This window comes from Peromyscus eremicus, chromosome 1 (assembly GCF_949786415.1).
Source record: "Peromyscus eremicus chromosome 1, PerEre_H2_v1, whole genome shotgun sequence".
NCBI classification, from domain to species: Eukaryota; Metazoa; Chordata; class Mammalia; order Rodentia; family Cricetidae; genus Peromyscus; species Peromyscus eremicus.
This window is the reverse complement of record NC_081416.1, coordinates 87,409,561-87,436,343: the sequence shown is the minus strand read 5'-3', so window position 1 is coordinate 87,436,343 and position 26,783 is coordinate 87,409,561. Positions and strand designations below refer to the sequence as shown.

Here is a 26,783-nt window from a genome sequence, read left to right as displayed (position 1 = left end):
TTCTTTCATAACAGTAAGAAGTAGGGTGTCCTCTTGAATCTATCTTGGTTTCCTGGTAGATCATGTAGCTTTGGATTGGTCTTAACTATTTGAACCTTTGCTCAATGTGGTGATATTTTATTTGTGCACCCCAATAAAACTTGTGTGGGGATCAGAGAACAGAGCCAGCCACCGAATTAGACATAGAGGCCAGGCGTGGTGTTACATACCCTTAATCCTATCACTTGGGAGGCAGAGATCCATGTGGATCTCTTTGAGTTCAAGGCCACATTAGGAACAGAGCCAGGCATGGTGGCACACACTTTTAATCCCAGCACTTGAGATCTCATATCTTTGCTTGGGAAGGACACACACCTTTAATCCCAGGAAGTAATATGGCAGGACACAGAAAAGTATATAAGGTGTGAGGACACAGAAACTCATGCTCTGGAGGTTGAGTTGGGAAGGTGAGGTTGGCTCTGGATTGTTCTGTTTCTCTGATCTTTCAGTATTCACTCTAATATCTGGCTCCTGGTTTTTTCTTTCTTTTTTATTAATAAGACTGTTTAGCAATTTGTGTTACAGCTCAGAGGATGGGTGGGACCCAGGGCAGTGGGATGCTGGAGATGTAAGGTCATCAGAAGTGGGTGGAGAATTGGTGGGAGAAAATCCATGAGCGCTCCATGCTTAGCAGTTCACACTGTTAAGGGTAGCAACCATACTTAATATTTTAGCTGGGGCTTCTAGTGAAGGTCCTTGGAGCTTGGTATAGCCTCCAGGGAATGGAGTTGTGCTTCCCATCATCTTCACCTACTCAGCACCTGTCCTCATCTCAAATGTGGAATCTAGTGCACTGTCTCTAATATATACGTCTCTCTTCTGTAAGAAGATAATAATTAATATACCATGAGTTAATAGTGTGTGAAGTATTCAGAGGGGCACCTGGCACATAGTTCATGCTCCATGAATACAAGCAGTTAGCATTATTGTTATGGGATCTTTAAAAGCATCATCTAGGTTGAATGCCTGGTGTTTACTACCTGGTCTTCCAAATAGTCTCCACCTCTTTGTCACCCCTATGAGTGTAAGCTATGGTCCTATAGAGACTCCTGACTGTGTGGTGGTCATTGTGTAGGGTCCTGTGCCTACTCTCATGTTGAGAATGAAACATCTCAAAATAGAGCCTGTGAATAGGTTAGTGATACATAAGAACTTCAGCTGTCCCTGTTGGGCAGCTGTGAATGAAACACCTGCGGCTCCTTTCTGAAGGTGCACAGACCATGGGTTAGAAGTCACTACCAGAATATTGTGGTCTCCAAGTCATGTTTCTGGAATCTTATCATAGAAACTCAAACATTGGTATGCATCTAGGTTTCTGCTCACAACTACTATGCTTTCTCTGGGTCTCCAGATTCAACTGGAATTAGATCCAGGCTTCCTCCAGGGTCCTATGGCCTCTTCCTTGACTTCAGAATCCCTTGGTTTACACTGTAAAGGGCCCTGATTCTTGCCAACCATATCCCAGTCTTCTAATCTACCATAGGATTCAATTCTTTCTTCAGTGTTTTTGTCTCTTCTTCTCAATGATGAAGATAGAAATAAGAAAAAATGTCATTTCATTATTATCATCTTATCACATGTTAGATTTTACCCTGGAAAACCCGGATTTTCCTTTACACTCTATGTTCTAGAGGCTTTTAGGGCCTCCCTGACCCACAACATTACAGGTGGTTGCCAATGCTCTTGGTTGCCCACCAGAATGAGATTGTAAAACCCTGTTGCTAAGGACACCACACATTTGGGTTATAGGACATTGAGAAATCAAGTTGAGCTAGAATTTCCTTCCTTCTGGCTAGCTTTCACAGTCCTGGAAAGTGCTATTTAAGCTGCTAAGGGACGAAAAATCATCAACGTTCCTACCCAACTGTGCATCCTATGAGCTACAGTGAGGACCTGCCTGGTAAGATATGCTTACCTATGTACTAGTATTACTATTATAAGGGTAATAATCCACTCTCTGCTTGGATTAGAGGCCCATTCTACAGGAAGAAAATGAAAAGGGAATGTGGAAAAAATTCTTTCTGAAGCAGGGCAGGGGTGAGGTGAGGTGAGACATCAACAGCTGGGCAGTAAGTTTTAGGAGGGACGAGGACTGCCCCTGTAGCTTGTTACCTGTGAGGTTAAAGTAAGCCAAGTGAACTCTCAGCTTTGGGATCAGAAGTCTCTAACCTCATCCATGTTCTTCCCATGGGTATGCTTTTGGCTGTACAAACAGAGGCTTCATGTCCACTGTCTTAACCGATGAGACTGTATGTGACTCAGATGTAGGAAGTGTAGAGGTGGGTCGGACTACAGGATCAGCTGATTCCAAGGGTCTGTGATGGGGACCTAGACAAGGTTTCTCTGCACTCCAACTCTGTTCTGTAGCTAGCTCCTCTCATGATGGCATAATTGCTCCCATCAAAGTTGATTTGCATTATCTTCTGGGTCTTACCTGGTGAGAGAAAGGAAACCTTTCCTAAGAGCCACTCTGCCATGACTTGGTGGCCTAAAGTGAGCCTTAGGTCACATCCCGAGCTTTCCACTTGCTGTTCAGGTGAAATGATGTCATCTGAAGTGGACAGCATTTGGCTGCCTTTTTAGTATGCGTATGTCCTGTACAATATTTGCTGGCCTGTGTGTCCCAGCGTCAGTCACACCAAAATGGGTAAATATTTGGCAATAGGACAAAGGGGAAGATCGTAGATCGTAGCGGGTTATAGTGAGCCAGGGATTTAGAAAGAAGGTCAGCTCTGAGTCCGGCCTTATCTGTGTGAGGACATCAGAGTGTAAGCCAGCTCAAAAGAAGAGGAGGCCTTGTCACACCTACTTTGGTTCCTTAGAGCCCGGATTTGAGAGGTAAAGAGACAGTACCTCCTCTCTGATAAGCCCATCTTGATCTGTCTCTTCAGGGTCCCGACCGCTGTGGGCAGGCATTGCTGCAGATTGGGATGAACATGATGGCACTCCCTGGAGGTCACCACCTGGATTCCATTCCTGTGCAAGGGCAGAGGTAAGTCATGCCACTTATCCTGCCCACGAGAGGATTGCTAAGATCTAGTCTGTGGGAGGTACTAGTTGCCTTGAAAGGAGTGGTGTGGACAGGGGCAGGGAGGTGATATTGGCAGTGTATGAAGGACAGGAGTTTGAGAGTATTTAGTCTGGAAAAGAGATGTGGGGCCATCAGAGGTGCCTACACCCGGTTGGAAAGTCCACAAAGAGTTACCAGTGCAGAGTTGACTTGGCAGGCCTTGGAGGTCTGAACCAGAAGCTGGGGTGCAAGTCCAGAGTATCAGATCTGTGCCTGATGAGCTCTCCTGGGACTGTCCTGGCTGACATGGAAGATCCATGTCCTTAGAAATTCTTCTGTCCCAGGCACCAGGATCGTTGGTAACTCTGAGGTAGGCTGAGGCTGTAGAGGAGCTGTGCAAACTGGTGTTCCAGACTTCTGACAGCTGGGCTAGCCTTGGCTCCTTTACACTCTCCATCATCATGGGGACTTTGTCTTTATTCCTATCAGTCAGCATTCATTAAATCCCATTTGTTTTCTGATTTTTTGGGACATTTGATGAGCTGTGTAGAGGAAAAGTAAGCCTGTTAAGTACTATTTGGTTTTATTTTGTCTTTTTTTTTGGTTTTTCGAGACAGGGTTTCTCTGTGTAGCTTTGTACCTTTCCTGGAACTCGCTTTGTAGACCAGGCTGGCCTCGAACTCACAGAGATCCGCTTGCCTCTGCCTCCCGAGTGCTAGGATTAAAGGCGTGCGCCACCACCGCCCAGCTCATATTTTGTTTTGCTTCATGAATTTCTCACCTTTTCTGTATCCCAAACTTCCCACCAGAGCTGCCAGGGATGCTGAGTTACTTCATATTCATTTCCAAACTGCCCATTTGGTTTTGGGATAGATGTGTATATGTATTTATGTATAGATAAATAGATAGACATGTTAATAGATAGGTGATAGATGGTAGGTAGGTATATAGAAGATAATGTGATGCTTTTAAATAAAAGGATGAATTATTTGCCAAACTGCCCTAGTGGGACAGAGTTAATCACTCTCTATGAAGGCATGGTCTATTCTTCCAAAGCCATCATTAGAAGGAGGTGTAGTAATTTGACACACAGTTCTTGCATGTTCCCTAGGACAAGAACACCATTAGAAGTGTAGTTTAAAGTTTCCTGTACAGCCAGAAGTAGAAAATAGGTGATCATATCTTTGCATGTAGCCTGTATGGTGAAACTCAGAGATGGTGAGATGTGACTGTCAGGATGTCTGGTGGTAGAGCTGTCCTGAGATTATCAAGTGTGGTCAGCTATGGCCATGTGGCTACCTGGCCTTAGAGCTGGGTTGCACTTTATTCACCATGTGGCTGGTGAAAATTCTGGAGCCCCATCTGTTCTCCAGTACCCTCATGTTTAAAATGGGGGTAGTGACAGTACCTACCATTCAGGGTTGATGGGAGGCTAATCAGATTAATATATGCAAAATATCTAGAGAGCTATGTAGAGAGACTATTGTTTAATAAATGTCTGCTAATGTCAGGGTCACTTTGTGTAGGTGTTGTTAGAAAATTCTTCTGGAATTCTCCCTTCTGACCCTCTCCTCCACCAGTGGGTGACCTTACCAATAACTAACAAAGCATGGACTCTTTCAAAGTCTAGTGTTCTAAACTTGGAAAATTGGGAAAGTCCTATCAGAGATGGTACAGTCTGCTTGCCACTACACTGCCCACCCTTTCCCTGTGTGACATTAAGTTGGGCTGCGGAATAGCAGTGATTCTGGCAATGGGATCCTGAGAGGGTGGGACAAAGGCCACTCTAGGGCTGGAGAAGCATTTAGGACAGTGGCAAGGAGGCCAGGCTGCCTCAGCCTGACTCTGAGCTCCGCTATAACAAATATTCTGTTTCTTTATCTGTGAACTGTGAATAATTTGTACTTATGTCAGTGGTTTCTTATAAATCTCTCTCTCTCTCTCTCTCTCTCTCTCTCTCTCTCTCTCTCTCTCTCATACACACACACACACACACACACACACACACACATGTACCCACACACATACCCACACATGTACACACACACACACACACACACACACACATGTACCCACACACATACCCACACATGTACACACACACACACACACACACACACACACGCACGTACACACACATATACACACATGCAAACACACACACACACACGTACACACACACACATACACACACACACACACACACACACACACACACACATGTGGTGGAAGGTAGAACCTGTTGGCATGTACGAACTCCTCAGTTGGTTAGCTTCTCTTTCAGAAGAGGAATAGGCTCCCCTGAATAAAGGATATGGAGTGAAGGTCAGATCTTGGCAGCCTTCATGTCTCCCTGCTTACCCACTGGCCTTCCTTTTTTCTCTCTCCACCTTCCAATGCCCTTAGAAGTTTAAAGTGGAAGCAAGATTTAGATTGCATAAACATGATATAGGGATCTAGCTTGCCTTACCCAGCAGGCACCTCAGGAACTCCAGGCATTCAGACTGGGCAGAAGAGCTGTGACCTGTGGAAGGGGTTGATTACAGTGTTCTCATGTTGTATTTCTGATGGGTCAGTGAGTCCAAGAGAGGGAGAGGAGCCTCTTCTATCATGAATGTTCTGGGGCTGTGTTTTTGGGTGTTGCTCATAGAGAAAGCTAGTTCATGCTCACAGATATTAGAGGGGCCTAATTTGCTCAGTTGGATACTATATTGTAGGTAGACAGTAGCAGAAACTACTATTTCATGTGGTGGAGGTCTCTCTAGTGGTGAGTTGTACCATGGTCCTTGCAGCTGCTGAAGGATTGGCCTCTACCAGGGCCCATCATATCACTGGCTCACATGAACAAGCACTTTCTATGGCGATTTGCTACTCACTGAGTTTTCACTGTGGCCTGTGCAATCATTGATGTCTTTATTTTGCAAATGAGAGAGTCATAGGTTAGTTTCTCTGGGAAGCAGCCTTTGAGGTCATGTTCAAAGTACAGGATAGATTTTTGGGAGGCCCCTTGGGGGAGTGCTAATGTTTGTGGGAGGGGGAGGGCTGGGTATAGGGTTAAAGTGAATTCTAATACGGGCTCTGTGACAACTCACAGGGAGCTTTGGAATCAGAGCTGTTCATAGGTCTGAATGGCTAGTACTTTAGGGTTCACCTTGCTCTGTCATTGGAGAATAAAACTACTTTCTGATCCAGAAGCCACTAGCCTGACTGTTCTGCTTCTTGCCAGGCAAAGTGAAGTTCAGCAGAAAAGAGTAAAATCTCACCAGTCAGAAGCTACCAGCCGCTCCCTCACTGGAGTCTTTCCATTATGACCAGCCAGAGAGATTTTCTGTTCCCGTGTATGTTCAGCCTGTAAGAGCTCACTGCCCATGCTGCTGCAGCACAGCCCTGCGACCTCTTCTGTTTCCGAGTGCTGCCCAATGTAGGAGCCATGCTTTGCTCAAATAAACTCTGTGCATCAGTTACTTCCCCGTTCCTGTGACAAGACCCCAGACAAAGGCAGCTTCAAGAAGGGAGGGTTTATTTCAGCTCTCAGTCTGGGGGTGCAGTCTGTAGAAGGTCAGCAGGACCTTGACTGAGGGTACAGCCTGTGGAAGGAAGGCAGGTCAGCAGGACTTTGAAGTAGCTGATCACATTGTATCCATAACCAGGAAGCAGATGTGGCTAAATGATGGTGCTTAGCTTGCTTTCTGTTTTCTTCATACTGGGACCCAAGTCCATGGAATGATGCTGCTTATATTTAAGGTATGTCTTCCTAGAGAAGTTAACCCCATCTAGAAACTTGCCCACAGTCATGGTCAGAGGTTGGTCTCCTAGGAGACTCTAGACCCAGACAAGCTGACAGGCGAAATTAACCATCACATTCTATGAATTCCATTTTGTTCGCAGTTTCTCTCTGAACCAAGGGCAGATATAGGAAGGGCATGCCCTTCCTTTCTGAGGACATGCCCAGAGGGTTTCACATTAGAGGCTTCAGGTTTTGAAGTTCCCAGTAGCTGTGTGACAAGTCTTTCTGTAAAGCACTGATTGGAAGCACTGATTAATCTGTAAACTGAGGCTTGAGAAGGAGACAGAGTTGCTGTGTAGCAGAGCTAGGATGGGACTTCTACCCTTGTGCTGGATGAGACTCAAGCCGGTCTGTTTTTCAGGTTTCTTGGGGCAGTACACAAACACATACTCAGGTCTTTAAGCAGTCATGTGTTTATTTGCCTCCTGCAAAAATACTTATTGACTGAGGATCACATCTCTTGTATGGTACAGTGCAGTTGAGGACTTGAAATGACCTGGTTGGATGTGGTCCCTGCCAGCAAGAAACTCACACTCTATCCAGTGACTTCTCCATTGGTCAATTGCTTTAGTTTGCAGCACCTGTGACCTTTCACTGAGCATGAACCTTTTTGTTTTGCGAACTCTATTTAACCAGAAGTCTGAGATGACCAGGGCTGGGTGCCTCTGTAGCTAGTGACAAGTGGTCCGCTGGTTGTCCAGCCTACTGTGGAGACTCAGTGGGGGCCATTGCAGGCCAGCCTGTCTCTGAGTCAGTAATGGCTTACATGTGTGCTCCCTGCTCTGGCTGCTGTTCTGCTGCTGAGGGTCATTTTCTGTGACTGTGGTGAAGTGTGCAGACTGTAATTGTCAATGGGATAATTGTATGTTTTTCTGTTGTTTAAGCCAAAAGGCAGACCAATCAAAGCTAGAATTAAATTCCCTCCCTTCTCCCATTTCCCAAGAGAAATCCACAGAAACATGGTGTGCGACCTTGAGAAAGCAGACAGGAGTGATTCAGTAGTTATTTTTAAGAGGAGGTTGAATATAAATTCCCATATGCTTCTGGGAACTGGGGTTACAGAAGCATTGAATGTTGTTGCTGCAAGTTTCCTCTGAGGTCATCAATACCGTCCTTCCAATGCAAGCCTGGGAAACTGAGGCTCAGAGCAGGGAGCGGAGACCCTTTGAGGAAACCTTTCTTCCCTGACTTTTATTTCCTAAGTTCATTTCCCCACCTGGCCTCCAGGAATTTTCTATGACAGGGATCTGTGATAAAGAAATGATTTTAAAATAATTTCCTTTTGTTCCCTTAATCAAATGAGATTAGGAGTTTACTTAATCTGGGACATGACACCTTACCCAGTCCATAATGAATGTTGTTAGCACCCAAGAACTAAACGAGTATCTCATTTATATTTCTTCTCCTGGCTATGATTAGAATGTGTGTTATAGGGGCACAATAAGTGGTTGTTGAATGAATACATGTTTACCAAATGTTTGATGGCCCGAGGAGATGGCTAAGTGGGTATGGGCACTTGTTTTGTGAGCATGAGGACCTTGGTTGGAATCCTCATCACACACATAAAAATCCAGGCATGGTCGCAAGGTGCCTGTAACCCCAGAATTGGGGGACAGGAGGAGAAAGGCACATCCTAGGAGCTCACTGGCTACCCAGCCTATCGAAACAACACTCTTCAAGTTCTGTGAGAGACCCTGTCTAAAGGCAATAGGTGATAAATGATAAAGGGAGACACTGATTCCTGGTCTAGCACCTGCACTTACATGCATGGGCACACACACCAGACTCTTGTGTGCATGCCCCTCCCACAAAGTCCCCATAGATATTTAATGAATGGACAAGCCCTTTGCTAGGGAGCTTCAGGTGAGTAAAAGAACTCAAACATGCGTGGCTTAGCAATGGGACTTAGTTCTTTTCCCTAAGACACTTCTCTTCTGTCTTCAGCATGCTGGTCTTTCTTCATCCCTCCCTCCCTCCCTCCTGCCCTCTCTCCCCCATTTCCTTTCTTCTCTCCCTCTCTCCCCTCCTTCCCCTATATGTCCCTCATTCCATCCCTTCCTCCTTTCTTTTCTTATTTCAGAGAAAACAGTTGTTTGGAGGGAAAGGATAAGCTATTTATCTTGAGAACTCTGAGTGGGAGCCAAAAGTTTGGTTGGTTGAAAGATTCAGAGAGTTGAGAGAGACATTTTTTTCCATCTAAAGAAGAATGATTCAGAAATAGTTTTAGCCTTTGCTTTTAAGTTCATTGGAAGGGACAAAGTCTATAATTTGCTCATCAAATCTCTTGGGGGAGAGCACAGTGCAGCAGGGAGCATGGGTTGGGAGACAGAGGCCAGCCTGCCACCAACTTGCTGTCTGTCCTTGGACAAACCTTCTCCTCCAGGGTTCAGGTTTTTCATCCCAGGAAGGGGAGATGGTACAGATTCCCCCAAGGCATCTCTAGATTCAAGGAGTATTCTAGGAGTATAGGGCCAAGTTTTAGATGGTTTTGTCCCTTTGTGGACAAAATGATCTTTAGTGCCACAGGGAAAGTAGCTCCATTGACTATCAGGAGGCCTCCTCATTCTCTCCTATGAGATTCTTAGCAAGGTTTGGCAGCTGCTTTGTACCTGGGGTGAAAGTGTTGGGTGTATTAGTTTTGGAGTATACTAGTTTCAGCTCTGAGGGTGAGCTCTGTTTAGCTTGTATGAACTCCTTGATATGGCTGGATGTGTGCTAAGGAAGAAAGGTTTGCCCTGGTTTTTTGAAGGATAATGCTGATAAACCCACAGGTGAAAGCATTCCAGCATGCTTCAGAATTTTACTCAGTCATTTCAAACTCACCCCTATTCCTCCCCTGGCTATACTTGGCCACTCACCACTTCCCTAGTCATGATCCCATGCCTCTCCTTCTTAGCACATGATACTCCTTCTATTTGGAGCTATCCTCTTCCAAATCCTGCTGCACTTGAGAGCATGCTCTGAGGGCAGGAAACTTACAGGGATACCCTAGCTCTAGTCACACACCCCTTTTCTTTTCTCTCATAACTCTCTGCTAAGTCCCATGCACCGAGTATAGCACACACTTGGCGGAAGGAACAGATCTGCATAATAAAAGGTTCCACCCCATGGAGATCGTGTTCTGTACTGGCTTAGTTACTTTTCTGTAAAGTAAAACAGCATGACCAAGGCAACTTTTAAAAGGAAGGGTTTGTTTGGGGCTTATGATTCTAGAGGATTAGGATCTACCATGCCAGAGACAGCATGGCAGCAGGGAGCAGACTTGTTGGCTAGAGCTAGAAGCTGAGAGCTAGGCCCTCACACATCTTGAACATCAAGCAGGAGGGAAAGAATGAACTGGGAATTGCTTAGAACTTTGAAACCCTAAATTCTGCCTCCAGTGACAGACTTCCTCCAACAAGGCCACACCCCCTAAGCCTCCACAAACGGCCACCAACCTGAGATAAGTATTCAAACACCCAAGCCTATGGTGGAGTGGGGGGCATTCTCATTTAAACCGTCACAGGTATCTCCTCTGCAGAATCCTAGAACACCTAGCCCAGTGTGCACAGTAGATTTTGCACATGATATCTCAGTGCCTTTTATGTAGAAAAGCGTTTCTTTACAGAGAACTCCCTTTGCACAGCAAGTGGAAAAGAGTGGGACAGAGGAATCCAAATTCTAGACTTGGAAGGCTTTGAAATGAAAATACCACTTAGAGTACGAATAAATTAAAATGAGTCAAGCAAACAATAGATGTGGTGTTCCACTAACTATCTACTCTAGAGTGTGGAAAACACTATACATAGGACCAATAGGATAAACTAGGAATGGGGAACTGGTGCCAGTAGCTGGAGACCCAGTATAGGTCTGCCACAAGGTGGGAATATCATTCCTGTAGCATGAATCTCTAAACTGTCTTATTAAATAAAAAGCTTGGGAGCCAGGTATTGGGGTGATAGCTGAGAGACCAGAGAAACAGAACAAACCACAGCTAACCTCACCTCGATACTTCTCAGCTGATCCTGTTTCCTCAAACTGGAAGCCTCTGAGTCCTCATCCGAATGGATCTCAGCTGAACTGCTGCTCAAAAGCCTGAAAGCTTAACCAGGCTCTAGTTCCTGGTCCTCATGCCTTATATACCTTTCTGCTTCCTGCCATCACTTCTTGGGATTAAAGGCATGTGTCACGATGCATGGCTGTTTCCAGTGTGGCTTTGAACTCGCAGAAATCAGATGGATCTCTGCCTCCGGAATGCTAGGATTAAAGGCGTGTGCTACCACTGCCTAATCTCTATGTTTAATATAGTGGCTGTTCTTTTCTCTGACCCCCAGGTATGTTTATTGGGGTGTACTATATATCAACCACACATTTCCTTTGGTATGCAAAGATCAGCCCTAGAGACTTTTCCTCAGTGGTGGACTTCAAAGAATGAAGGGGGGAAATCCAAGAGGCAAAGATAGGGTGAGGACAGCGAAGAGGTGAGGAGACCCTGAAGCTCTCAGAGCTCTGATAGTGTTACTCTCCCAGGACCACTGTTCATGTGATCTCCCCAGCTTTCCTGCTCTGCTACAGAATCATCAGAGATCTGTAATAATGGGACCAAGCCAGCAGAGTGGTTCTGAAGTCTTACAGACTCCATTGCTTCTCAGCAAGAAATGAGTGAAGGATTTGGAAGTAACCAGAACACAGTGGGCTGTAGATGGCCCCAAGCTTTACAACGGCATCACTATGCAAGATAAGAACAGATTTGCTTAGTGGAACAAGCTAACCCTGGGTCCTAGGGGTCAGATGATCAGCTGAGTTGCTGGACACTGTCCAAGGGTACAGCATAATAGAGAAGATCAAGAGTCTGTTTTCACAGTTTCTGAGATTTGTTCCCACACCTTCTCTGTGTGACATTGCCCAAATCAGTTCAGTGATGCTGGCTTCATAGGACTGCTTCAAGGGTTAAAGTGAGCAACTGATATTGAGTCAAGTGCTTAGCCGGGTGACAAGAATACCTGTTAAAACAGTTGGCAGTGGGGTCTTAGACAAATAACGTGGTGCCCCTGAATCCTTGTTTCTGCATCTGTAAGGTAGAATGCACATCTCCAAACACTAAACCACCCTGAAGGCTGATACCCAAAAAGTGCTCTAATTGACAATCCTTCACTGTTGAGTGGGCAGTCTATTCCCTCTGACCTAGAGCAGTCCTGGAGAAATGTTTTTGGAGTGCATTGCTTGAGTTTTTAAAGTACTAGAGTTTTTAAAGATGAAGTTCTATAACTCCCTCCCCCTCTCCAACCCCGCTCTGCATAATTCCAGTCTAAACAGCATCATCTAGTCAGGAGTCTGGTGTGTGGAGAGGATTGTGGTTGCATCTGGAGTTGTGTTTGCAGTCTGCAAGACTCCAGCAGATCCAGATTTGGGTCTCAGTCGCCTCATTCTAGATGTCTAGGAAAGCCCCAGTCTGAGAGTGATAGAGGAGCACCATGGGGGACAGGAGATCTTCAGAGGCCTGTCAGAGCTGCTAGGAACCCCACCCCGTAAGATACCCTCTCCCTGCTCCCTAGGCACAGGAATGGTCTTTAGAGCATCAGGTTCAGGTTCCTGTTCACCATGGATATAGCTAAAACTGAACCCCAGTCCCAGCCATGGCCCCTCTGACTCCTTGAGCAGAGACCCTACAAGCTCCTGACTGGTGATTTTCCACCATGAAGGGAATGTGACTCATTGCCAGGCCCTCTGCCTTGACCTCAATTTTCAATTCTCCTCTGCGTGAGTAATAGGATCAGTTGTCTGGACTTGCAAAGGACAGATTTCATGCATAGTGAGATGGCAGCTTAAAGTTCATGGCTGAGGACAGTTGAACCACTAGAAGTTAGGGTGTGGCAAGGACAGCAGGATCCCCCACCGCATAGCCAGAGCTGCCCTGGTTAACTAGATATTTTATGTTGGGGTCAGTCAGCAAATCCAATAGAGAGGTGGGGCCTAGAGATTTAGAGAGCTAATGACAGAGAGCCAGGCAAGCTATGCAATTATGGGATGCTCAGTGCTAACACAGTCCAAACCTTAATGAGCCCCAGTCCCTAGACTCTGAAATTGAGGAGAGCAGCTCATTCTGTGGCGGCACAGTGACCAAGGCTGGGTGTGGATGAGTTGGTACTGGGGCTGCATCTGGGGGAGGGGACGTGTTTCCTTGCCTAGTCTCTTCCCTAGGAGACCCTAAGGACTCTTAGATATATATGTCCACAGGGCCTAGTTCCGCCTTCTGCAGTGGCCTATGGACCCTACTTATTACAGTACCTTGCACTACAACCAAACAAAATCAAAACTCACTCCTGCTTGGCTTTGATTCCTGTCCCAACAATGACAGCTTCAGCCACTGGGACCTGACATCCAGGGATCAGTTTTGATCTCCTCTCCTTCCCTCATGTCCCCTCACTCCCTTCCCTTCTGGGGCAGCCACTTCTTTCCCTCTCCGGGCACTTTTGTTCAGGTTCTGTTTTCTCTCCTCCAGCAGGGCTCTCTCTCAGGCAGCCCCCGGACTGGTTTTTAATCCCGCTTTACTCCTCTTCCAAGTGTCTCCAAACGCACTCAGAGCTAAATCCAAATTCCTAAACTTGCTGCACTCAAGGTCATTGATGAGGACCAGCCTGTCTTTTCAGATGCTTCCCTTACCGCCTCCTCCTCCTCACAGGCCTCCTGCTTCAGCCACGCTGCTCCTGCTGTATTACTAATCTGATCCTTTTGGCATTTGGACATCATGTCCCCCTCGGCACAGAAACCCACCGACTCTTGTCATTTTGGTCAGCTTCTCTTCCCTGAGACAGGGTAAATGCTATTTCCTTTGTGTAAATATTCCCAGGCAAGGTCAGGCAGGCTCCATCTTCTGTGATCTGGGCTACTGTTTCACAGTTTCTTGATGACAGCCGGTGTTTAGTGAAGCTAAGATTTTGGGCCCTGGAGGCCTGGGCTTGAGTAATGGCTCTCTACTGTGTACTTACCCTGTGCTCTCTCCTGGCAGAAGTTTCCTCATCTGGAAGTAATAATAGTCCTTCTCTTGTCGTGCTGTGGGCAGGATGAAAGGAGAGACTATAGAGAGGGGCTCAGAATCCCAGTTGGCTTCTTGCTGGATTTCAGCACGTTGGCTACTGTTAGGATTACTTCCGGATTTGATTGTTGGTGCTGCCTCACCTGTCTGAGGTGTTAATGAGCCTTGACAGGACTGAGAGTTTCTCTTGCTCAGCTTTTGGAGCCTCTACTGATGTATGTGAGTACCTAGAAAACATCTGCCTGTAGCCTGGGCCTGACCCATCCTGGCTGGGAGACTTGGTATGATGAGCGATTTCTGGGGATGTTTTGGAGGACAGAGCCACCAATGCAACTCAAAGGAAGAATTGTGTGTTTTTCAAGCCTGCCCACAGCTGGAGGCAGGGAATTTGTGTCAGAGCCCGAGAGGCTTGCATGGTGGATGAAATGGGGTCCACTCACTGGGCTGGATGGTAGCAGAGCTTCAGAAGCCAGGGGAATCCTCTAGAGATGGCACCTGTTTTCTTACTTGGCTTTCACAGAATGGTACAATGCCCTTAGGATGACCACTGTTCTGCTAGATCTGTGAGGACTTCTACCTGGGCCATGTTGGTAAAAGGAACCCTTTGAGGCAGGAAAGAGAAAAGAGCAGGGAAGACACAGCTCATTCCTGTTTAGTATTCACATGGAGTTCCACGGCACAGTCATGAAGGTGGACCTGAGCACTGGGACAGTTGAACTCCAGTTCCTGTGTGTGTGTATGCATTTGTAGTCTTTACCTAAGGACACTGAACATGGCATTGGAACAGAGAGCAGCTGTTTGTAAGATTCTTTAATGTAGCATGTACTAACAGTGTTCTAGAGTCTGAAGTGTTAGGTTCAATCCCAAACATTGCTACTCGTGAGCCATGTGATGGTTTATTCAGCCTCACGCAGCTTCAGTTTCCGAATCACAAGAGAAGCCCTTCCAGGGTCATGGGGGAGCTGAGCATGATGTTAATGGGAAGTGCCATGTCATGACCGGCAGAGGGCCTGCCTCAATACATGCTGTTAAATCACTATGGAGTTTTTTTTCCCCTGGATTACCATACCCCTAAGAGACAGACAGACTGGAAGTTATTAGTGTTTGCCATTCTCATTCACAAGGTATTTAAGTTCAATTCATATATATGGAGAACAGCTTCAGGGTGCTAGGTCCAGCAGCTAGGGTACAGGTAGGAGAGGTGAGACAGACATAAGCTGGACCTGCTCAGGGTCAGCCTGCTAGGGGTCAGCCCTAGACTTCTGACCGTTTATCTACTGTGACCCCTGATTGGATATGTTGTTTCTTTTTGCATAAAGAAGTAAATCTTAGCTGACTGACACTGCAGAACATAAGGCAATGTCTATGTTTTTGAGTTGATTAATATTTTGACTTTATAACTAATTAATTTTATCATTGTTAGTACTAAGAATTCTGTTCATATAAGTACATAGTACAAAATAGCAGAAGTATATATGTGCCATTTCAGAAATTGTTAGAAATTCCATCCTAATCCCAAGCCAAAATTAACGATGATCTATAAAACTAAAATTAACAACTCAAACAGCAATTTTAAAGTCAGGGATTCTAATACAATTCAGGGATATGCTAATTTGATATTTACATGCTGAGGAGGATGATAGGAAACTATTACAAGGATTTAAACAGTTGACACTGGTGCTTGACAGTGGACTCTATGGACCGTGCAGACATGTGGAGCATCATGTGAGACATGACCTCATCCAGGAGGCTTCCTCAGAGGAGATGAGTCAGCACATGAGGAGAAGGTGTGGGCAAGAGGTCAGGGTTGAGAGGTTGAAAGGACTTGGGGACAGTGATTGGAAATGATGGGGAAGGTGTAGGTGAGTGAACTGAGGCCCAGAGCACAAGAGCTCAGAGCCACTAAGAGGGGGTCGTGGAGGATGGTGTAGGCAGTGGCTCTTAGTCAGGTCTCCTCCTGTTGACATCATCACACCAACTCTCAGACATGTACAGAGCCAACACACACACACACACACACACACACACACACACACGCACGCACGCACGCACGCATGCACGCACGCACATGCGTGCACATGCACGCACATGCACGCACACGCACGCACACGCACAGCCCTCACAGAGGTTAAAGATAAGTCACAGGCTGCAGAGACATTTCCGTGGGGAAGGTGCTTGCTGCCAGGCTTACTATCCGAGTTTGATCCTTGGGACTCACATGGTGGCAGGAGAAAACTGACTGCTGCTGTCGTCCTCTGAGTTCCACATGTGCGCATGTGAGTGCTCACAGTTGCAATAAGTAAGTAATTGCTAAAAATAATAAATCATGAAGGAATTAATGAAAGGCAGGGAATATTCATAACTTATTTCCAGCTAAGGGCATCTAGAATGCCAGAGTTAGCAAGGGAGAACTCTGAGTCGTTAGAGAGGGGGCAACTGTCAAAGGCGTGTGCTAGCTCCTTGTGCTGGGCACAGGTGCCTGGCTCATATCCCTTGGCATTGCGAAGCAGAATAATGAGTCTCATGACCTGGACCCAATTCCCACTGTAGGACCCTCTTTGAGTGAGGATTCTTGATCAGGCGCGTCTATGAGTACAGGTCAGGATCGCATGTGCTCGGTATGCAGACAGTATTTGCATGACCACATTTCTAGTCTCTGTGACAAAATCCTGACAAAAGTGACTGAGCAAAGGAAGGGTTACTTCAGCTCATAGTTTGGGATACAGCCCACCATGGTCTGGAAGCCATGGCAGCAGGGGCTTGAGGCAGCTGGTCACATGACGTTTGCAGGGATGTGAGGCAGGGTTCACATTGTGTCAGCAGTCAGGAAGCAGAGAGAGGTGAAAGGGTGGCAGTCAGCTTGCTTTCTACTTTGTATCTATTCTGGGACTCCAGTCCCTAGAATGGTGCTATCTTCAGTTAGGGTAACTTTTCCCATCTCAATTAAGCTGATCTAGAAAATTCCTCATAGACAAGTCCAGAGGTTTGTTTCTTCTGGGTGATTTTACATGCTGTAAGTTGATTGGTATTTGTTATTAATTATCATAGGATGCAATAAATAGTTCTCTTAGAAACTGTTTTGTTGAAAATCATGTTAGGTTTTACAAAAAATGGGGAAAAAGTAAGATACCCTCGAAGTTGCCTATTTCTTGAGAGAGTAATGTAGACTATGGAATGACTGCACAGATCGCTTTGTCTTTTGCACCCAGGTTGCTGATGTGGTACCACTCCCCTTTGTCAGGACTCCTGGAGTTATCCAGGATGTAGGCTCCAATCTTTTACTGTTATGTCAAGCATTTTAATAAAAAGAAAATGGCATGGGGCATAGAAGGGAAATATTAAGTGGGCAAGATGAATAATAAATGTGGGAATTTTTGGTTAATGTTGGGGTAAAATCTTAGCTTGGGGGAGAAGGTCAATGCATAGAGACAGGTGAGAACATGGAGGATCAGAGGGCACAGAGGCCATTTGCCACATCATGGGTGGACGGAGGGAGTTTGTACAGCCTTCTGAGGTAAAGAAGAGCTCGCTAATGTTTCTAGCAGTGCACAAATGCATTCATGGTGAGTGGGGAATCATGCTGTGTGAGCAATGCAGAGTGGTGAAGGCACTCAGCTAACCTGGTAACTAGGTGTGGATAGCAATGCAGAACTAGAGACTTGTCTGCCCCAGTGCCTGGAAAGACTCAGTGGTGCCACTCAGTGTGGGACTCTCCGGAAGAGCAGAGGCCGAGTGACGAACACAGTGGAAAACAAGCAACATCAAGCGGAGGCGTTTTCTAACCCTACTGGTGCCTGGAGCAGAGGGTTGGAAGTCAAAACCCCAACCACACTGTCAATTATTTATACTCATTGCATAAATTATTATGTTTAAATTGGCTGCCTAGTAAACAGTGTATAGTTTTGTACCACAGAGGTTAGGTCATTCTAAATTAATCTATCCTTGTTTTGATGAGAGGGAGGGCTGGGAGAGAGAAAAGGGGAGAGGCAGAGTTAGTTTTCTCCATTGGACCATTTGGGTTATAAAGAGGCACATGGGCTGGGTGGTCCCCAATGACACTTGTGATGATAGTCTTGGGGGATCCAGGAAGCATTTTATTACTCAGAGCAAAATCCACAGTGTTTATATTGCCCGGGAAGCCACTGATGTGCTAGCCAGTCTTTTCTGAGCTCACTTTCCACTCATCTTTCTTCCATACTCTCCACTATAGCTACCCTGTCTCCCCAGTAGTTTCCTTCTGGGGCCTTTGCCTGGGCCCTTTCCTCTGTCATGAACACTGTTTCAATATTTTATCATGTTCTTGCTTCCTGGGAATGTTTGTTCCTGATTTACATTTTACACTTACTTAAAATGGCAATGACTTTCTTGTGTCTCACAGGAACATTTTTAAAAAAAAAATTTATATTCATCTGTTTATTTTATATCCCAGCCACAGCCTCATTCCCTACTCTCCCCTCCAAGTCCCTCTCCCCCATTACTACATCCCACCCTCCAACCTCCTCCTCTTCCGTTGCCATCCAGGAAAGGGCAGGTCGCCTATGAGGTGAACCATGGTATTTCAAGTTGCAGTAAGACTAAGCACCTCCCCATGTATTAAGGTTGAGAAAGGTGACCCAGTATGAGAAGTAGGGTCCCAAAAGCCAGTAAAAGTTAGAGACAGCTCCTATTCCTGATGTTATGAGTCCCACAAGAGGACCAAGTTACACAACTATAACATATATGCAGAATGCCTAGGTCAGTCTCATGCAGGTTCCGTGGTTGTCGGTTCAGTCTTTGCAAGCTCCTATGACCCCAGGTTAGTTGATTGTATGAGCCTTCCCATGTTGTCCTTGACCCCCTGGCTTCACAGGAGCACTCTTGAGCTCCCTGATTCTGCCTCACCCTTTTAGTAGAAATGATCAGTTAAACACCACACAGTTCTCATTTATTCTGTTTTATCATTTGCTTTTTGCCTATCATGTGCCCTCCATAAAGGGATGGATGTTGGTTGTTTCATTTGCTGCTTTATCTCCCTCCTTGGTACATCATGGGCTCTATGTAAATGGCGGTTAAATAGAAAAATGAATGTTCAGAAGGGCTCTGTGAGGACACGTGGGACACAATTCTGCATATGTGGATTGAAGATCCATGGAGGGTGATGAGAGACCTTGAAAAAGCAGAAATGGAAAGTCTGTTAGAAGTCTGTCTGTCTGTCTGTCTCAATCAGAGCTCACCATCCACTTCCAAGCCCCTTTCTGCACCCATTCTGCTACGCAGTCACAGACCAGGGTCTAGTCTTTGACTGTTCTCTCATTCATTACACCAACGAGCCAATGTCAAAGTCTTCATGATTTTATCTTATTCATAGTCTTTGCATCCATGCTGAGGCTTGAACACAAGGCCTTGAGCACGGTAGGCAAGCGCTCTGCTATAAAAGTATGCCCCCAGCACTTCCTTAACCATTTAAAAATTATTGATTTATTCAGTATGTGCAAGTGTTTTGCCTGTGTGAATGTATGTGCACCACATGCTTGCACAGTGCCCATGGAGGTCAGCAGAGGACATCAGGTCCCTGGAACTGGAGTTACAGGTGGCTGTGCGCTGCTGTGCAGATCCTAGGAAGGGAACCTGGGTCCTCTGCCAGAGGAGCCAGTGCTTTCAACCACTGAGCCATTTCTCTAGCCCTCTTTCTTAACCGTTCTTGAAGAATTGTTCTCCAAGAACACTTTTCCTACTGAAGCTCAGGATTCCCCTTTCTCTTCTATTTGAGTCACTTTGGCTGAAGAGAAAAGTCCTTGGCTCTCAGCTCATTTCCTTGAGCATTTCATTGTGACTACTTTTGAATAAGATGTTGGTCTAAAAATATCTAGCGTTAACATACATTTCTATTCTTTATCTGTAACTCGTACTTTCTTCTAGATGTACAAGGGGCCCCTCCACCCATCTCTTCCTTTATTCCATTATCCTCTTGTTCAACTAGCTTTGTTAGTCTTTATCACTTACTCCCCTTTAGACAGCCTTATGTAGTCTCATCTGGCCTTGAACATAGCTGAAGATGACCGTGAACTTCTGATTCTTCTATCTCAAGCATGCAGTACTTCACCTGCCTTGTTTCCTGTGCAGTGTTCTTACTAGACAAAGTCTGGATATTTTTGTTTCCATGCATGCAGGATGTTCTTTCATGGTGTCTCTAAGTCTGATACTTGCTATGATTTGGTTCCTAGATGCTCTCCAAAGGTTCCTTTGTTGAACACTTGGTTCCCAGCTGGGGATGCTGTTGAGAAGAGTAATAGGAGGTGGGGGCCTAGTGTAAGAAAGTGAGGTTGTTGGGGCATGGGCCTTGAAACAGGCATTTGTACCCCACCACAGTCCCCTAAACAATGGGACAGAGTAACCATGGACTGAAAGCTCTGAAATCATGAGCAAAACCAGTCCTTTCTTCCTCATGAGTCCCCTTGAATGCTTTGCCCCAGTCACAGAAAGCTGGCTAACATACCCCTGCCAGCCAGGGATAAGAGTGTATCCACTCAGAAGATCCAGTGCTCATGTTCATTCTCAAGGAGGTATACAGAGAGCTGGCCCTGGCACATGGTCCTGAACACTGTGATTTTCCTATCTTCCGTCTCCTCCAGTCTCTACCTCTGCTGTCCTGCCCCGTCACCCTTCAATAGCATGTCAGGGCTTTCAGCACAAATGTCTGAACCCTGCCCTCAAGGTCAGGTTTCTGGCCTTCTGTCTCCTCACTGTTCCTCCTCTTCCAAAGGGACAAATCAAGCCCAAGGAACTGACTCATTGTACCTTTGACTGTCATACCTCAAGCATACTTCCTCTGCCTTGATGTGTCCAAACAGTATCCTGCCCTACCTTTGCCCCTCCGAGAACACCTTGCCTTGATCTCTGTCTGAAGGGAGAGACTCATCCTCCTTTCAACTCCCAGAAGACCATTACTCTATGGGAAGGTGCTGACTAAAATCATCTCAAATATTTGTGTTCTTGCATGTTTCAGACAGGGTTCTGTAGCTAACCGGTAATAGACATAACTCTTGGACCCCAGTGGTCCTGGAGTTTCTCCTGCATAGGCTAAGTTCCACCATTGGCATGATTGATGTGTGGGCAACAGCTCCAGTTGCTATGATTCTTGGCTTAATTTGGCAGCATAAGAGGGGGATTGGATTAATACAGCTTCATGCCAAAGCTTTCTCATTGTGCCCGGGGGGGGGTGGTGGTGGTGGTGGTGGTGGTGGTGGTGGTGGTGGTGGTGGTGGTGGATTAGTTACATCTAACTAATTGCTGCGACCAAATGCCCCACAGAAGTAACATGGAAGAGTTCACTTTGGCTTATGATTTGACAGGATTCAGCTCATTGTGGGGGCACGGCAATAGGGACATGAGGTGTCTAGTCCCATTGGCTTCCTCGCTAGAAGCCATGAGTGGTGAATCCCAGTGCCTAGCTTACGCACAGTCCACACATGGCCTGTTGAGTGTGTAATCAGCTGTCCTGTTGTACTGGGGATGGTGGTGAGTTCTGCTGCTGTCTTCTCCCTCCTCGTTCCTCTTTTTCCTTTAAGCTGCCCAGAGTTCCTGTGTCAGTTTCCCCACAGTACCTGACATACGCGTGATGCTACATACAATGAACTCATGTGTTCAGTGTTTCACTAATGTCTGAAATCGCTGAGTAAATTATTGTCTGTGGGATGGTGATAATGAGAAATCGTGGGGAGAAGTGGAGAAACAGTGCTGAGCTTAAACTAGATGCTCGGTGAACATCGGTGGCCTGGGAAGGGAGCTCTCTGGGAAAGGCAGAGTGTCGGCAGTCACCCTGCCACTGTTCCCTGGTTGCAGGCTACACTTCATGCAGGTGGACTCGGTCCAGCGCTGGATGGAGGATCTGAAGCTCATGACCGAGTGTGAGTGCATGTGCGTCTTGCAGGCAAAGCCCATCAGCTTGGAGGAAGACACACAAGGTGACCTTATCCTAGCAGGTGGTCCCGGCCCAGGAGATCCACTACAGCTGCTCCTGAAGCGGGGCTGGGTCATCAGCACAGAGCTTCGCAGGATTGGGCAGAAGCTGGCCCAGGACCGCTGGGCACGTGTGCACAGCATGAGTGTGCGTCTGACATGCCATGCACGCTCCATGGTCAGCGAGTACAGCACCATCAGCAGGACCTCCTCCCAGGAAATGGGCCAGGTCAGTCATGCCAGGCTAGGCTCATAGGTGCTGGGTGTGGGCATGCTTTCCTGTATTTTGGAGTCTGAACCTTTCCTGGCCAGGGCTCTCCCATCTTCTAATAAAGGAGAGAAAGATAGTGAGAACATTTAATGATTATATGCTTGTGCAAGACATGGCGACAGGCATTTCCTTTGCACAAATATCTCATTTAACTTGCACACCCACTGCAAGCAGAAAGAGCTTTAGTACAGGCTGCATGGCTTCAATTATCACTCTGCATTATGTGACTTTGCAAGTCACTTGACTCCGCTACGTCCTAGTGCGTTCAGTGAATCCAGCAATATTTATTCCATGAGGATGATTAAGTTATTACACGTAAAGCCTGTCATGCAGCTGACTGAAAAGATTAGGATTATCGTGCCCATTTTATGGTTAAGGGGATAGACACTCAAAGGCTGAATGTCTATCACTTGCCCCACGTTAAGCAGGGGATGGCGTGAAGGAGTTTCCGACCCAGCTTTTCTGATTCCAAAATGCATTCAAATCTTCCCACAGTCCAAAATGAACCACTGAACCTCCACCCCACCCCGCATCGTGATTTCTCTCTCTCCTTTCTTTCTTCATCTTTCACCTTAAACTTCTCCTTCCTTCACTGTCCAAGCAGTGAGTGTTGGTTCATCCTTTGAACCCAGCTTAAATGCCTCTTCCTCCCTGAGGCTTCTCAGAGCTCACAGTATAACTAATTGTATGCTCCCTCTTCTTACTCTCTCAATGCATCTGACCTTGGCCTCTTTGGCTACTCATGTCCCAGGTCACAGTGCATTCTGGTTTCTGTGCCTGTTTCCCCCTTCACTTTCGGGCCCCAGAGTGCCCAGCACGGCAGCTGACCCTCAATGAAATGACATGGACCTTTTCTGATTACAGGCAGAGAAGTTGCTCATGGATAAATGTTCTGAGCTCTCGGCAGTCACAGAGAGGTAAGTGCACCTGGGCACTCTGCTTGGTCAGCTGGCCTCCTGGCTTGGGGGAGAGGGGGCTAATACCTTTTCTGGAGGTCAGGAGCTTGCACTAGCTGGTGGTAGGCAGGAGTTTCTTTTTCTTGGCATTCTCAGAAACATCAAAAGATTATTTTGAAAAGTCAGTGTAGTGTTATATGTCTGTAATTGCAACACTTAGAAGGCTGAAGCAGGAGGATTGCTCCAAGTCCAGTATGGTTTACCTAGTGAGTTCCAGGCCAGGAAGGCCTGCATAGTAGAACCAAACAAGTAAAATAAAATAATAAAAGATTCCCATGAAGTTTTTTTTCCCCATATTCAGAGCCTAGGTAAAGGGACAGTTAGAAGAGAGCCTTGGATGTTAGTGGAAAGCTGTTTGGGGTAAGCTGATAATGGGAAAAGGTTTCCTTCAGGTTTGGAGAACCCCCTTGGTCTGCAGAGTGAAGGCAAGATCTCAGCTAAGGTGAAAGCTGAACTCACACTTCTACACATATGCACAGAGACAGAGATGTTCACAGACACACACTCACTCACACACAGATATATAAACACACACTCATAAGATCATAGAAATCTGCCCACAGCTTCTTGCCCCTATATCATACCATAAACATATATGAGCTCACACTCAGATGCACACATACACATTCAACTTCGTAATGACACACTCTGAGTGTGTGTTGACATGTTCCTTTACCTTTCATGCCTCAAACCTGGATTTTGGCATCTGCGGGAAGCTGGAGAGTCTTTCCATTTTCTGGGCAGAATATTCTCATGCCATGGGGTGGATGTCAGTCTAATCCCCTTTACTTTTCCTGTCTGGGAGGAAACCTTTGAGGCAGCTTCTTCTTCTATTTTTTTCATATTGTGGCAACAATCCTTCTGTTTTTTTTTCTTGTTAAAAATAAGTTTTAAACTGAAATAGAACCATCTTTCCACATCCCTTTCACACTCAATGCCTCTCATGACCCCCACTCTCAACTTAATAGTATATTTTATTTTGATTATATGTGTATATATGGATGTAATAATATATATACATGTATATATGTATGTATGTACAGGCACAAATGTATATAAATATAATTTTCTCAGTCCATTTTTGTTGGTGGTGTGGTTTCAAGGCTACCACTCTGGACTGGACAACCAATAAGAAGCTTATCCCTGGAAGAGGCCAATTCTTTTCCAATAGTCATTCATTGCCTGTAGTTCCTTGTCTAGCGGTGGGATCCCTCAAACTTCCCCCGTTCCGTGTTAACATGTCTATTGGTATTGCCATCATTTCTATCTGGTTCATGCAAGGGCAGCAATTCTTACAAGCTATAGTGAGAACACTAATGGTGCCTCATGCTCTAGCTACCTTCTCCAAAGCTTACTGCCCCTCCACTTTAGACACCACTGAGACCAGATGACTTGGCCATATTGGTAGCCCACTCTCCCAGGGAGAACCTAGAGATCTGACTTTGCCCCTTCCTGGTGATAGCACTTTCCAACAGCAGGGGATGTGATGACTCCAGCACTTCTCTAGATAGCAAGAGGCCAGGGGACAAATCAAGCTGGCAGATTCCATCTCTGATTCTCTTGGAACTGGTGTCTTCCCTCTAGTCCATTCTTTCCACACACCATGCCTTAAGCAAGTCCAGGTTTATCCTAGCCACAGCTGTGGTCCAACCAAGTGCCCCTTCTGGTGGCCCACTCTGTGGTTCTTCCTCCCAGGTGCCTCCAGGTGGAAAATGAGCATGTTTTGAAGTCAATGAAGGCCTGCGTGAGTGAGACCCTGAGCATGCTGGGCCAGCACTTTGGCCAGCTACTGGAGCTGGCTCTGACTCGGGAAGTGCAGGTCAGTGTGGATTGGGAGACAGAGGACACTGTGGGGTCACCAGGGAGGGAGCACTGAGTGACTCAGCCAGGCTGAGAAAATCCAAAATGGCCTTTCTCAAGAGACATCCTCTTCAGACCACCAATGCCCATGCCAACATCTGTGTGGAGGCTGACAGGACTCAGCTGTGGTTTCCAGACTATCTAACCCGACTCTATAGTTTCCAGATGTCAGAGAGGAAAAATTTAGCCAAGTTACACAAGGTGGTGTCAGGGCTTGGTATATCTTTCAATACTGTTCCTAGTGCCCTGAATCTTTTCTGTTGAGCTATTGTTCACAGCACACAGGGGCCCTTCTTATCTTGAAGAACTTAAGCTACCTGCAGGAGACAAGCAGTTTTTGAAGTCTTGGCCACAGAGAAGACTCTAGAAAGGTCATCCTCTGCTTGTAGGCAGGCTCATGCTTGATTCCAGAAAGAGGGTGTGGTGCACTCTGTAGTCTGACAGATGTATCAGACTGGTTCACAACAGAGTGTATGTCAAGGCTTTTGACTTCCCTTGCTCTCTACTTCATCTGTGAGGTGAAACTTTCTCAAGAATAAAAGTAAGAAGAAGTGACGAGCAGGTGGAAAGGCTGTGGGTTAAACACGCGTCATTTCCCACTCCCTACTTTGGTATTCTAGAAGCCCTCCCAACACAGCAGGCTCCGTAAGGTTTTCATTAGGAAAGCTATTTACATGTTATTTATAGTTCAGGAATACTGTGCCACATACTTACCATTCTTTCCCACCACCAAATAAAAGCCTCCCATAAATAATAAACGTCTGATTTTCTCCAAAATCGGCCTCTCCGATGAGCTCAGAGATCCCTCTCTTCTTTTCCTGTGTGTGTCCCATTTTGTACAGGGCCCAGGCTCTTCTCTCCTGGTTCTCCTGCTAGTCCCACCTTGATCCATGTTCCTCCACCTGTGCCAGTGCAGCCAGCCCTAGGTACTCTCACCCTCTCAGCCAAGGGAGGGTCCTCAAAGGCTACCCTCCCTGTGCTTAGGATCTGAAATAAATAGACAGAGGCTCTCAAGGCTGAGGTGCTGGTGCTCTGGGGCCCTGCGACACTGGGTCTCTGGGGAGCGGGGGCTCTGAGATAGGCACTCTGAGTTAATGAAGTGTTAGCAATGACATGGAGGAGCAAGGGTGTTCACTTTAGGGTTCATGTCCCAAACTGAATCATTAAACACGACTATCCATGTTGGCAAGAATAGCTAGTGCACGATGGACTGAAATATTGAAGTCAGAAGACCTAAACCATGGGGACCCATCTCACCAGAGGAATTTCTAAGCGAGGTCCAGCATCTCTTTTTAACAGGCAGGTTTTCGCCTGCTTTTAGTGATATAGTCATGGGAAAGGCCAGGATTCTTTGGAGACATGGACCACGTATCTGACCCCCTAGGTCAAGCTTCATTCTGCTTGTCCCTCATTCTGACTCTATTTAGGGTAGAACTCCTGACCCCATACTCCCAAGCTTCTGACTAGCTACTGTCCCACTGGGAGGTGTGACTGCCCAGGTCTCTGATGCCCGGCCTGGCAGCTGATGAGGGTCAGCTGCTCTTCTGTAACAGTTGAATCCCTCTCAGCCTTGCTTCCCAGGGAGGGGTGACAAAGTCTGTCCTTGATGTTTCTGCATATTTATTTTCTTCCTGGTAACTTCATTTCCTGGTATTTCCCTCCTTTCCTCCCAACATTCATCATGGTGTCCTCTGAGTCCCCTACAGGCCAGGCTTGTTGTGCTCATACTGCATCTTGGATGATCCATATCTTCTTAGCAAATTCCCTTGAAGGACAGTAGTGACTTCAAGAAATATATTGTTTGTAGGCAGGGTCACTGGTGTTCAGAGTTGCAAGCACATGGTTATTAAGTCAGAGACTCAATGTCATTCCCTAGGATGTTAGGGGAGTCTCTTATGTCAGGAGCC

At 46.2% G+C, this 26,783-nt stretch overlaps 1 protein-coding gene across 1 annotated transcript in view; it reads left to right on the top strand.

The window, feature by feature from the left end:
- The window catches only part of Insc (INSC spindle orientation adaptor protein), a 111,551-nt gene that overhangs the window by 27,119 nt on the left and 57,649 nt on the right, over positions 1 to 26,783 (top strand). Inside the window, exons 2-5 of the mRNA XM_059251472.1 lie at positions 2,931 to 3,031; positions 21,673 to 22,018; positions 22,925 to 22,977; positions 24,712 to 24,835. Of these exons, the coding sequence (XP_059107455.1) occupies positions 2,931 to 3,031; positions 21,673 to 22,018; positions 22,925 to 22,977; positions 24,712 to 24,835 (624 nt within the window). The remainder of the gene's footprint in view (positions 1 to 2,930; positions 3,032 to 21,672; positions 22,019 to 22,924; positions 22,978 to 24,711; positions 24,836 to 26,783) is intronic.